Here is a 13,580-nt window from a genome sequence, read left to right as displayed (position 1 = left end):
GGCACAGTCACACGAGATATTTACTTACATAAGTAACAAAAGATTTAAAAAATTTCTAAAAATAAAAACATGGATGCTAAACAGCAGACACACAGAAGTAAAAATTGCAGGGGTTTTTTAAATTAAATCTCTCACACACTAGGGTTACCATACAATCGGGTTTTCCTGGACATGTCCTCTTTTGGAGTCCTCTGATCTCTGTTCGGGTGGGTTTTCTAAATTTGCCCAAATGTCTGGGATTTTGCTTTCCTCCTCTGGTGGGAGCAGGGGGAGGGCGATTGGAGGCAGCAGGGAGCACAGACATACCTGCCTAAAGCTGCAAAGGCTACTGCAGACCCATGTGGTGCTCTCTGCTGCCTCCAATCACCCTCCCCCTGCTCCCAAGCTAAATCCTGGACATTTGGTCAGGGCAGGGGGGGTTGGGGGATGGGGCTGCAATAAGGAAGGGGGCGTGGGGTGGAAGGGCTGCCTGCTCCTCCAGCGGGGGAAGTGGGCTGGGGAGGGTCCTCTGAAGGCAGCAGGAAACCTTGTGGCGGGTAGGCAGTACAGGGACCAGTGCCTGTGCTCTGTGTTTGCAGGGGCTGAGCGGCCAGGAGACGCTGCCTGGGGAGAGGGGAGGAAGGATGGGGCCTATGGCCAGGCTGCCTGGCCCTGAATGGCAGCCCCATCCCGGGGGGAAAGGGGGAGCACAAGCCTCCTCTCCTCTTCCCACCAGCCCTCACTGGGGCCTGACATACTCCGCTACCTCCTGCATGAATTGGAGCCACCATGCTCTGGCCTGGTTCAGTCAGGGAGAGCTGGGGCCTCTCTGGCAGAGCTGGGGGCAGGGGGCTGTGGGTTGGGAGTGAGGGGCACCAGCAGGGGGTGGGGGTCAGGGGTCAGGCTGTGGGTTGGGAGTGCAGGGGGCACTAGCAGCACCAGGGGGCTGTGGGTCTGGACTGAGGGGCACCAGCAGGGACTGGGGCGGGGGGGCTGCAGGTCAGAAGTGAGGGGCACTGGCAGGGCTGGTGTGTGGGGTGGGAGTGAGGGGCAGTAGCAGGGCTAGGTGGGGCTGTGGCTTGGCAGTGGGGGGGCAACAGAATGGGTAGGGGCAGGGCACTGGCATTTGTCCTGTCCACCCCCAGAGTGACAGGTTTCCTCTTTTTTGGACCCAGAAATGTGGTAACCATAAGCAAGGGGAACGGAAGAATAGCTAAGCTTCAACTGTGCTGCTAATGAGAAGTGAGTGCTGAGATGAGCTCCCCTGAGTGAAGTTGCTGCTCACCCAACTCTTGTGGGGCAGAAGGGGGGAGCCTCAAACTGTCCCAGGATATTTTATGATTTTCCCCTCTCCCCATCTTGTCTTCCCTGTTTCCCCCACCCCAGCTTTCCCAACAAATCCCCCCCACACCCAGACTCTTATTATATGCAAGTAAAGCATGTCATGTTGAGTGTTGTTTACACTGTCTCTCTTACAGAGAAAAGGTGCTAATGGACTCTTAAAGAAATGGCCTTGAAGGCTGGTTGGGAAAAGGCAGGAGGGGAAGCGAGACATGACATCTGATGAAGCACTCTGGGGCAGCAAAGTTCAGCATGAGTTGCAGACAGTCCTCTTGCAGGAAGGAGCAGAAAAAGAGAGAGAAGTCCACCTGGGGATGCTGGAGGACCTAGCAAACACTATCACTCTATATATAACATGCTATGCATGCATATTAAAACACAATACAAATGAGCAGCAAAGATATTTTACATTTTTCAAGTCATGTCTTTGTTGCTAGATCACCATTTTTGCAGCTTATTATTGGGTGATAAATTCCTTGAATGTGCAGCATGTTATAATTAAAACACTAATCACAAGATAAATATAACATCTGCCAAGGGTCCCAGACCCAACCTCCATCAACCATGCACCACCAGTGATACATAAAATCTCTTCTAAGACTGCAGCATTCCTTTGCTACTATCTAATGTGGCTGGTCCTGTTCTTGAAAGATGAAAAGTCTATAAGACAGAGCTGAAGATGCAGATTTTGACCTCTGCTGACATTACCAGTCTCAGATTATTGCAGACATGCAATAGAGTGTAGTTTCATCTTTGTCAATAGTAATAATAATAATGAACTAGCAAATTATGCATAAGAGCCTATCCTGAAAGAGCAATTTTTAGGGTGCAAAGTCATTCACTCCAAAGTTTGGAAATGCTGGCTTCCTAGTTGTCTATGACATGTGAATTTTCCCCCTTTGGATCTGGGCATAATAATACAGTCTTTAATTACATGATCATATATAAGCTTTTTTAAAGGATGCCTGCATCCATCAGTGTGCAGGACAGACAAGCAAAGGAGCAGGACTGCCCGGGCAACCAAAAAGCTGAGTCTAACTTCTGTGCACTTGAATTTGCCACCTAAACAGTGATTCTTCAACATAAAAAGTAGCGATCATCATTTTTGTCATCATCATCATCATCACCAATCATTCCTAGTGTGTCCCATAATATAACAAAAAATTATGATTAATCTTAGTGATTAATTATGGCTATTATAATGATAGCCTCTTCAGGATACAAGTGTCACAGTAGTTGATGTGACACAAATGAGTTTATGGAGTCTTTGGAGTAAATCGGGACAAACTCATAACACTCAGATTTTCAACTCCCCTTCCTTTGTCTCTTGTTTATTCTGTTAGCTGCAGCGAGCTCAGTGCACAGTCTGGGGACCTGGGGATTTACATGATGTTCACAGAGAAAAGCAGTTCTCCTGCTGTATTCATTATTTATGGGATTTTAGGGTGCCCCGTGGGAATGCAAAGAGAGGAAAGATGTAAACTCAAATCAATACTGTTCATAATAACAGCAGCTTGCCATAAAAGCTCCAGAGACAGGGGCTTAAATAACTCTGTTTTTTCCCCAGAAACGCTTTCCCAGGTACTTCCTGATTGGTTAAACATGTCCCAAAAGGCAATTCTTTTTTGGCCTCAGACTCTGACTCAGCAGAGTTTGGAGTGAAACTGTCAGAGCAAGGATGTTGCTTTCCTGGATAATACCAATGCAGCAGGAAATGCAGAATGATTTCTGGTCAAATGCACTTTCTCTAGTCTGACACTATGTCAACGAGGACTCAGAGCTGAAGGTGCCACTACTGATGCAGTGCCAGAACAGCCATGGGGGGGGGGCGGGAATCCCCACTGCTCCATGGCCAATTCCACCTTCTATTTCCCATCAGTATTATCATTGTCATTGTTGCTAGATAATGATAATTTGCACTGTGGTATTACAATAGCACCCCAGGGCCCCAATCAGGATGTAGGGACTGTAAAAGTAGACAGTCACAGGTGTGAAGGCCAGAAGACCTTATTACAGGTACTAGACTTAATGCGCCGTAATTACGGCACATTAATGCACATGTAGACATGCCCATTGGCATATCATCCCACTGAGAACACAGCTAGCTGGCTACACAGTTTAGAGCAGCCACTTGCCTGCTCTAATTGAAACCCGTGGGTTGGGGCAGAATCCAGGAGACATAACTTGCTTCCAGGCAGGCCTTGGGACAGGAGTCCCTGCAGTTGAAAAGACCTGAGTGCATTAACTGTTTCTAGCTTCACAGTTTCCTCCCCTTGCATTGATTTCTCTCTGAGCCAAAGCACCGCTTCGTACCTGCAGGGGGACCAGCCACATGTCATGTTACAAGTGCTAAAAATACAATTTGGGGCCTTAAAGGATGAATGGTTTATAATGGGAAACTCCTCAGGAGCTCCTTGGTGACAGGGACTATACTGGTGTGTGCTGCAGACAGCTTGGGGGAATGTGCTACAGGAGGCCCCTTGCTCTTTAACATTATCATTAAAGCTACTCTTGGAAGTCAGCTCTATTTTTCTCCTCTGTTTTATCTGAGGGCCAAGTCTGACTCCTTTTCCTAGGCATAGGCTCCTGGGTGTTTTGCTTGCTGCATAGTATTTAAGATTCCCTAACAGCTGCCTCATTGTGCCATTGGCAAAGGAGCCCTCACAGCAGCACTTAACCCCAAGAGAAAATGCATTGCCCCTGGACATGGACCCTTGCCCTTGTCAGATACAGATGAAGGTTATAGACAGTATGATCTGCTGGCCTTTTCCAGCTCTCATTTCTCACTCTCGCTCCATCCCAAAGTGCCTGTCTTCCCTGCTGTCTCCTGAATCCTGACATCTGAGACTTTTTGGCTGAAGTTAAAAGCCACAGAATTTCCCTGCAACATTTAATCAGATGAACCATATAAGACTCCAGGTCTCTGTAACTTGGGATTGTCAAAATAGTCTAGCAATTCTTCCAGTACATTCAAGCCCATATTCAGCAAAACAAAGCCGGATGAAGAAGGTCACGGATGACCATATGATCCTTTGTCCTGACAGAAAGTATTGGCCAGATCTGTTCACCCACCTTCCTAGAGATCCTGTTATTGGCATAGTTTAGGAGCTGGCTGATTTTTTAGGCAGGGAAGCCTTCTTAGCACTGTGAATGCTCACAATGAAACACACCAAAGACAGGAGCCCTGAGAGTGGCACTGAGGCCAAGGCTCAGGGCTGAGGTAGCCTGGCTGCATTGCCTCATTTCTGGGTTTTGGTATATGCTAGGCAAGAATGAATGTATGCAATTCTGGGCTCAGCACAATGGCAGTGTAGACATGAACATGGATCCTCTGGTATTATAAATAATAAAGAACAGGAAAAATAGTTGGGTTGAGCTTCACTATATCTCTCTACCACTGGCTGATAATCTGTTGGAAACTTGACACCTGTGACATAATTTAGAACAATCCCCAAGTGCTCTAACTCACCCTGGGCCCCAATGTTACTTGCTGTTTATAGTAGGGGTTGGCAACAGTTCCCAGAAGGGAGTCAGAATGACCTTGCTCAGGTCAGAGGCATGTGGGCACTTCTCCCTGCTGCCTAGCTGTGGCATGGGGCAAGGAGAGCTACCCATTATCGAAGTCAAGGCTCCACAGGCCACATCCAACCCATTGGTTGTATGTTGTCAACCCTTCATTTATAGGACAAAACAGGTTGGTAACTAATTGTGACTGTCATGACAAACCAAATTCTTTTCCATATATTAGGCACCTAAGTGCAATCCTATTCAACCTTGCCTGAGGCCCTAAAAAAACTTTTTGTAACATGAGATTGTTTTGGCTTTAAGACTAAATCACAAAGAACAGCAAAGACGAGGAAGGCACACCCATTCTTTGCATTAATATTTTTTCCAGATACTTGAGCAAAGTAGAATAGGATCATATTTATGTGCCTAAATCCACTTAAGTCAAGGGCGGGCAATCATTTTGGATGGAGGGCCGCTTACCGAGTTTCGGCAAGCTGTCAAGGGCCACATAGGTAACCCCGCCCCTTGACAGGTGCCCCGCTCCCTGGTCATCATCTTGTGAATGGAAGTCCTGCCCCCTAACCACTGACCTTTGCCACCAGAAGTCCCTTCCCCTGCCCCCGGAAGTACTCCTTTTAGCAAGGGGTTTTGCCATCTTGGAACCGGAAAAATACCAAATCATATTATAAAAAGCAAACATCTACAACATTCGTTAATTTGATTTTAAAAAATATTTTTGTCCTGATTTACATGACTTTGTTCAGTGCAAATAGAGGTGATTGCACAATAGATTAATATTAAGTCTTACTCTTGTATATTGAGAGAGGGTGGGTATAGGTGAGTGGGGGGCTGTGGGTGTGTGGGTGTGTGGGTATGTGGGATGAGGGAGCATGTGGATGTGTGTGTGGATATGTGAGGTGTGGGTGGGTATGCGGTTCGTGGGGGGCTGTGTGTAGGGGAGAAGGTGGCTGGGCTGTGTGAGGGGGTGTGGGTGTGGGGGGCTGTTGTATGGCAGTTTGAGGGGGGTGTGGGTGCATGTGTATGGTGGGATGTGTGTGTGGGACTCACCCTCTGGAACACACATGCACACACAGACAAATACACACACACTCTTCCCCTGCCTGCACGTACACACACACACGCACACACATACTGATGTGGTATATGTATACCAATGCTCCCCGGTTCAGCAATGCAGCCAGGGGCCACAAGATGCTACAGCAGGGTGGGGACAGGAAGCAGGAAAATGGCTGGGGGTGGGATGGGGCTGCACTCCTGTCTCCTGCTGCTGGCTCCCTCTGGGTCCTACTGCCCCTGGCTCCTGTCATCTTTGACAGGCAACCAGGAGCAAATAAATATGAATTTACGATATTTTTTAGGGGCCCTGCAGGTCAGACAGAATGGCCTGGTGGGCTGGGTCTGGCCCATGGGCCATATTTTTCCACCCCTGACTTAGGTGTATAATAGATGGGGCAGGATCCAGCCCTATGCCAATAAGCTAACAAAACTTACCTCGAAAAAATAAGGTTCTCTGGTAGGTAGAGAGAAGATATATCAGAAGGGAAATAATTACTGAATTTCCATCTTGCATTTGTATAACGATCTGTAATTACAGTGGACTATATCCACCAAGGACAAACAATTTATGAAGTGATGGTTAATTTGCAGGAATCCCAAGTCTTTTAATTATTTGGTAAATTTGCTGATAGTTTTATTGCTCTGTTTGCTGGATTTTGCTGCAGAAAGGGTATGAGCAACACTTGCCAAGCATGCAGATGCCTTCTCAGAATGAGATATGAGAGTCCCTCAGGGCAACATCATCCTAAAAGTGGCCTTAGCCGGATTCTCAGAATGCCACAAGAGGCTGCTTTCCTAAGCTACAGCTGGCACAAGACCATTGCCAGCAACAGGGAACAGGAAGGGCAGAGCACATGGACATATTTATGGACTTGTTACCAAATATGGGAAGAGGAAGGCACTTAGCTCAGAGTCTCTGCCCCTCTAACGCCTCTCTAAAGCCTCCTATTGCATGCAAGGATGGGATGGTAAGAGTAGAGCAATGTGAACTTAATAAAGGGCCAGAAGCTCCCTTCTCTGGCTCTGCCAGGAAGTAAAACACCCTGGATGTTTTTACATATGCTTGGGGTAGGGGGGAGGTTGTTTTAATTAGAGCAGCTCCAGAAGCCACTATAATTAAAGTGCCTGCAGCGTCTTGTGTATCAGCATCCCCATGCTTCAAAATGGTGGTTGGGGTGCTTTAACAAAAGCTCATCAAACAATCTTTAGTTAAAGCACCCCCACTACCATTTTAAAGCACGGGGATGCTGATACATGAGACATGGAGGCTGGCTTCAGCATGCTAATTAGCATGCTTCAGCTGACTAGATTAATCGAGTTTGCTCTGATGCACTGTATTTATAGTGCTTCGGAGCAGCCTCCCTACATGTGTACAGGCACCCCCTGTTATTTTCCTGATGGAGTTCTGATGCCAGGCCTGGGAGTGACTGTTTAATAAATACTCCCTTCTACAATCAAACAACTCAGTGTTTAACACAACAGGACAGCCTGCTTTACCTGTTTCAGCCACACATTTGTCGTCATCAGCTGATTCTTTTCATCCTAGAGAGACCAAAAGCACAGAGCATTGAAATTAAAACTATCCAGAGGAAAGAAACATTTTCCATTTTCCCATCTGACTGAATGGGCTTCAAATGCCCTAGGAATTTTGGAGCCAGTGTCAGAATTTCCAAAGCAATCGGCGCCCATTTAGGCACCTAGGTGAAATGAACAGGGTTTCCAGAAAGCTCAGCCCCCAGTAGACCTTGGGAGACCCTGGGGCTTGAAAACCTAGGCTGGGATTTTCGCCGCAGTAAGATCCAGTCAATTTCATTAGGGGGAAAATATCATCACAAGGCAAATAATTCAATACCAGCCAATGACCTCCTGATTAGACCCTTCACAAGAAAGGCAGGAGTCACATATTCAAGGACATGCCCTGCCAAATTTGAACCAATGATTTGAATCTTTGCCTCTCAGAGTACCTGGCTATTAGGTATGTTAGGGTAGGACTCTCCAGCCAGGTACTCTGAGAGGCAAAGATTCGTAGGGTTCACACCAGTAGACCAGTGTCTTTTTGCTGCTCTGCATCTGCACAGTGCCAGTAGACAATGAGGCCCTTTTCTTGGTTGGTTCCTGGGTGATACAGAAATGGAGGGGCTTCATACTCGTCCTGTGGGAGTAAGACACAGGAATCCCTAGTAAGCAGCCATCAGGTAGAGGGATGTGAGGGAAGCTGTCACCTCTCCATCTCTTACCTGCCTCACTTCATCTACCTCTCCATCACTTACCTGCCTCAAAACCCTACTATCTTCCTCAGTCACAAGGGAAGAGGTTACTTAAGTCAGCTCTCCTAGAGTCTAGTTCCCCCATAGACAATAATGACAACTGTGTGAGTTTGCTGAGTCAAGATTTGTTCTTTCTTAAAGATCCTCTCAGTTGCTTACCACATCCACTAGCTGAGATATCTTTAATCCAAAGAGGACTTTTATTGTATCATTGGAGTTTTCAACCGGTCGAACTGATTTCTGATACCCCTGAAATAAGTTCCTCAGGAGAGCATCTTCATTCTCAGCAATGGAGCCAAAGGAAGCCAAAGCTGAAAGAAAGCAGAGAGAGGAGGCGGGGGTCTGTGCATGTGACTATGTGACATGGAGCACTGCTTGAAGGAAAGAGCCAATGAGGAAAGGCAGCACAGATGACACCAAGTACTTAAGCCTCCCCCCAGATCCTTGATGGATAAACCTTGAGGAATTGAGTCTGTGGGCTTTCGATACAGACAGTGACGGGGGGAAGGGAGGTGAGTTAACTCCAATGTGGACTGGCCGTGGAAGCCAGCTGGGGTTTTGATCCATTTCTGTTGGTGATGGATTTTTTACTGTGAGCGGGGGTATTGCTAATTGCTTATTAATGTGCTTTTTAAAGGGTGTTGGAAGAGCCAGCCAGACCTGATCTTACATTGTCCCTGTGGACCTGCTGAAGCAGGAAGCAAACATAGCAGGGTATTGGTGATACATCTTGGAGAAAGCTGCTGTTCCTGTTAACCCATCCCCACTAATCTAAAACCTGCCAGGTTAAACAAGCAGGTATCCAATTCCCTAATAAAGGAGGGGGTAGAAACTCTGTGGGAAACCCTGACCCAGGAAGTTCTTCACACTTGGGGAAGCAATGACTGCATGGCTAACTGAAAGTACCAGGAAAGCAGGCAGCCTGGGAAACCATGCACAGAGCCATGTCCTACGTCCTGTGCACCATGGGTCATGCTGGCTAAGGACTTGCAAGAAAGCAGCTTCAAGCATGAGAGGGTATAGCCTGAGAAATTTGGAGTCATCCACTGTTCCTCCTCTCTTCCTTCTCCCCACCCCTGTGCTCAACCCGCAGTGGGAATGAATTTTGCAAAGTGAGATCTGTATGTACTACAGGCCACTGGGAAGCAGGAACTTCTTGCTGCTCCTCTGTTCTGCCAGGTGTCCATTTCTCACTCTCCTCCAGACTCCTCCAGAATCCTTCCATTCTTCTGTCCTCACAGGCTGCAGCTTTCTCCCAGGTACAGGAACCCCCATTTCATCAAGGGAAGATAGTGGCCACACAACCAGACCGCAAAGAGCACACAAAATCCCCTCTGTCCTCAAAATCCCTTCCTGACCCCTTGTTGCGCCAGCCCATTGGGTGGCATCCCCTGCTCTCCTCACCCGATCTGTGGGCAGAAGAAGGAAGCAGGGCTTGGTTTGTCTCCCATGCCTCAGGGTCATTTAGAGCCCCAGAGAGTGTTGAGGAGAAGCTTAGATATGCTCTCCTGCACACCAGTGGACCACAAAACCTTCAGTTTACTTCAGTACAACCATCCCCACCCTCACCTCCCTGAATCCGGTACAGCAATGTCCCTGTGCTAAATAATTAGCTTAAAAAGTTAATTTTTGTAGGGAACCTTGATCTCTGATGAGCCACAGAGCCTCTGGGACCTGGCTATGGTTGGAGGGAGTAATGGAGACTTGGTGAGAAGTGTCCAAAAGCTGGAGTATTATGTGCTTTGAAGGATACAATCAATAAAGGAGGCACAGAAAAACAAAGCAGAGGGAAAATAACAGCTGTGGTGCAAATGGTAAGTTCTGGTGCACACTGACGTGAACCACTCTGTTTACTCTGGGCCTTCAGAGAGCAGAGAGGAGATGGGAGGCAGATTTGAGGCTGGTTCAGAGAGGCCATATATTTAAGAGCAAAAAAGTAATGTGGAACACAGACTAAAATTGGGCTGGAAAACATGTCTGCCCAAAGAAGTCTGTTCTACGAGGATCTTACCTCCCCAGAGAGCAATGTGGCTTGAATTGCTTACAAGACTGCAGATAAGGCAACTGAGAATATACTGAAAGGACCAGGGTCAAACTTAAAGATGGATAGGACTGGCAGCCATCAGAGTTCAGACTCATTTCTAATGTTATTGATTCACACACAAAAAAAAGTTTTACTGCTCCTTTCACTGCTCTGACAGGCAAGCTTAATTCATCACATTTGCCATACTGCTTAATCTGCCCTGGTTAACTTTTCCTCATCCTCAGGGAGATGTGCCAGGGAGACCTTCAAGTGCTATGAGCAGGTGAGTTGATAAAAGAATAGAAATCCAGCCTGGATGGTGTCATAAGCTCATTACACACCATTTGTGCTGTAGAGACATATACATAGCACATTTAGCCTTTTCTTGCCTCACCTAACAGGCTTTTTTCTCCTCTTAATGTTGAAAATCTGCCCCTCGCACTGTTTAGGGAAAAAGCACACATTCTCTGAGTCTCTCAGTTCCCAAAAACATATTGCTCTCCTTTCCAGCCTGCCATATATTTTGTGAAACTGGGTTTAAAATGCAAGCTGTGCTGTTCTGGGTACAAAACAGCTCTGTTATTTTTGTTCATGTCATCTCTGCCAAAGTAGCATCTGCACCAATTTAAAAGGCTTTTACTACTGAAGAAAGCACTGTTAATATGAGAGCTGCTATTGCAACTCATACAAGGGACAAATGTAGGTCTTCCAAGTTGCTTTGCAAAGAAGTAGAGGAACTCATGTAACAATGAATGCCAGTGCCCGATTTCAAAGGTCAGACACCTAACTGCGTTTAAAAAAAAAAAAGCATTTCTGCCATTTAGCTTAAAAAGGGAAGAAATTGCACTTACCTGACTTGCTCAGACAAAGAATGAGAGGCATGAACACCAGCACCAGCATTGTGGAAGCTTTCTACAGCTGATCGCTTCTTTTCACACATAACCAGATTCCATCCTAGAAATCAGTTAATGCAAACTGATTAAAGAGCATGAAGGGGAACAGAGTCTGCAAGGAATAGGAGTGCATTTCCAGCCTTATCTTGCATCATTATGAAGCTTCTTAAAGTACACTTCATTGATTTCCAGTTAGCTGTCACATCCTGTAAGCCTAAAAAAAAGTCCCTGGGTCCTAAACTCTGACTCATTTATCCCTTATCTGCTAAGCGGCATTGGCTAGCCACAATTCAGGAACAGCACAAAAAATGTAAGGAGTAGGTAGCCAAGACAAAGCCTATCCCCTGACTTTATCTTATTATGGATTAAAGATGTCCAAGACAAAAAAGACCAGCTTTTCCCAGTGCAGGACTGTGTACTGCAGTGTTATATCCCAACATACTGTCCTCACAGTCTACTGTTAAAAGACTTATACTAGTTCCCCATGGAAGATCTGTTGAATAGGTTTCTTCCTAGATTTCTGTCTTCTTGAGCTGTCTTGGGCCTGATCTAAAACCTACTGATGTCAAAGAAAAGCACTGACTTCAAATGGGATTTGGATTAGACCATCCAGTAAAAGATATCCCAAAAAACCCGTGTCTTTCGTACATGTCCTGGACTATCCTGGCTACAGCAATACTCCAACCATCCTGTCAACACATTCTACTTCCCAACCCATTCTTCCTTTCTCCAGCTCTCCTCCCAGGTTTCCTTGCACTCTGAAGGACCCAGGTAACTTCATCTGCTACATTTTTACCAAACATTTGGGTTACCTCCTTAAGGGAAGTCAATTACACATATACTTAGCAAAGGTGGGGTTTAAAGGGAGTTTTACCCCGGATTTTTCCTAGCAAAATGCTAACCTGGTTCGAAGTAAATTACACAAAAGTCAGGCTATACATTGTGGACATGTCCCCAAGAGTGGGAACATGTGTTTCCCCAGGGACAAGTAGCAGTGGCACACCTTATCCCCAGGGAATAAGGGACAATGCTTCCCTCCGCAAATACAGCAACCCCTGGGACCTCTCAGGTGGGCTGCTAGCGGGTGGGTGCTGCCCAGGAGCACTGCTGCCACAGAGGGAAGCACCAGGCCACACGCAGCTCAGGCAGGCAGGCTCTGAGAGAAAAAAAAAAGATCAGGCTCCTTGCTGATTTTTTTTTTACCTGTCAAGCCTGCCTGCACGAGCTGCTGCCATGGTCATATAGCCTCTGAGCTGCGTGGGGCCTGGTGCTTCCCTCTGCAGTGGCAATCCCCTCATGACAGTCCAGGCTGTGTGCTAGCAGGCAGGTGCCACCACTGCAGAGGGAAGGACCAGTTAGAGTTAGAGTGTGGAGCAGACTTCGTTAATCAAGTCCACTCCAACACGTACTAATTAGAATATGAACAAGCACGTGGGTAGGCAGCCTATAAGTCTTTCTGGAAGTTTAATTTTCCTCTCAGACTGACAAACTATCAGATCTGGCTTCCCATTTTTTCTGTGGGAAGTTTTTCCTCCAAGTCTTAAAATTTGAGTCTGATCATGTCATTGGAGTGGTACATTTGAGAAGTGGCATTATTTGCAATATCACAAAAAATTTCAACAGGGGGATGTAGCTCAGTGGTAGAGCACATGCTTTGCATGTATGAGGTCCTGGGTTCAATCCCCAGCATCTCCATTTTGGGGCCTGGACCCAATGATCTGCAAGGTCCCTTCCAGCCTCTAACAATCTATGAATGGAACACTGCTCCTTTTAATGGTCCTCCTTCACTTGGTGTTTTGGCTGCTATGCTTCTGGATATGACACAAATTTTATCAGCTACAGGCTGTTGAGGATGATTTTCTCAGGAGGCAGAGAAAAGCATACAGGAAGCCTTGCAGTCTTGGAGCACAGTGTAGGGAAAGCAGAGGGAAGAGGGCAGGGGCTGAGACGACGGGCAGGGCAGGGCAGACCTGTTCTCAGCAGACTGCTGTTCACAGCTGTGCCCAACCCCATCCTGCCTCTCTCTCCCTGCCCTCCACCTTCCCCCCACCCCATGCTCCATATGCAGGGCTTCCCACATGCTTTTCTCTGCTTGCTGATAAGTTGTTTTGATTTTTTTTGGTGGGGGGGAGGGGGTGTTACAGTGAGCCCACCAAAAGTGTGGAGCCTGCCACTTGGGGATGACCCAAAACCACAGTTTAATTACTCTGATTAAGCCTGGGGAAGCCATTAATCCACGCTTAATAACATGAATTAATGGCTTCCCTGGACTTAACCAAGGTAATTAAGCCATGGTTTGGGGCCATGTGGCAATGTGCAGGGAAGGGCAGGACAGCTGGGACCCCTTGGGCAATCAAAGACATGGTGGGGCCCCTCTGCATCTAGCCCACAAAAATGATGTCTAGCCCCGGGATCTGCCTATGAAATCAGCTGGCCACTTTCTCAAGTTCGGTAGAACCCCCGAGTTATCATGTGTTCCACAAAGAGATTTGG

At 46.9% G+C, this 13,580-nt stretch overlaps 1 protein-coding gene and 1 non-coding gene across 2 annotated transcripts in view; one reads left to right on the top strand and one right to left on the bottom strand.

The window, feature by feature from the left end:
• CHRNB3 (cholinergic receptor nicotinic beta 3 subunit) overlaps positions 1 to 11,220 on the bottom strand; it is a 30,291-nt gene extending 19,071 nt beyond the window's left edge. Inside the window, exons 1-3 of the mRNA XM_019517135.1 lie at positions 11,046 to 11,220; positions 8,331 to 8,482; positions 7,402 to 7,446 (exon numbers count right to left, since the gene is read on the bottom strand). Coding sequence (XP_019372680.1) covers positions 7,402 to 7,446; positions 8,331 to 8,482; positions 11,046 to 11,094 — 246 coding nt within the window. The 5' untranslated portion in view covers positions 11,095 to 11,220. The remainder of the gene's footprint in view (positions 1 to 7,401; positions 7,447 to 8,330; positions 8,483 to 11,045) is intronic.
• Positions 11,221 to 12,710: 1,490 nt separating this feature from the next.
• Positions 12,711 to 12,782, top strand: TRNAA-UGC. Its single transcript has one exon. It is a non-coding gene; the product is annotated as a tRNA-Ala (tRNA).
• Positions 12,783 to 13,580: the final 798 nt, after the last annotated feature.

The sequence above is a fragment of the Gavialis gangeticus genome, unplaced genomic scaffold (genome assembly GCF_001723915.1).
Source record: "Gavialis gangeticus isolate Ggan-Ray unplaced genomic scaffold, GavGan_comp1, whole genome shotgun sequence".
In the NCBI taxonomy this organism is placed as follows: Eukaryota; Metazoa; Chordata; order Crocodylia; family Gavialidae; genus Gavialis; species Gavialis gangeticus.
Note: the sequence above shows the minus strand (reverse complement) of the source record. Positions and strands in the feature narration are given on the sequence as shown.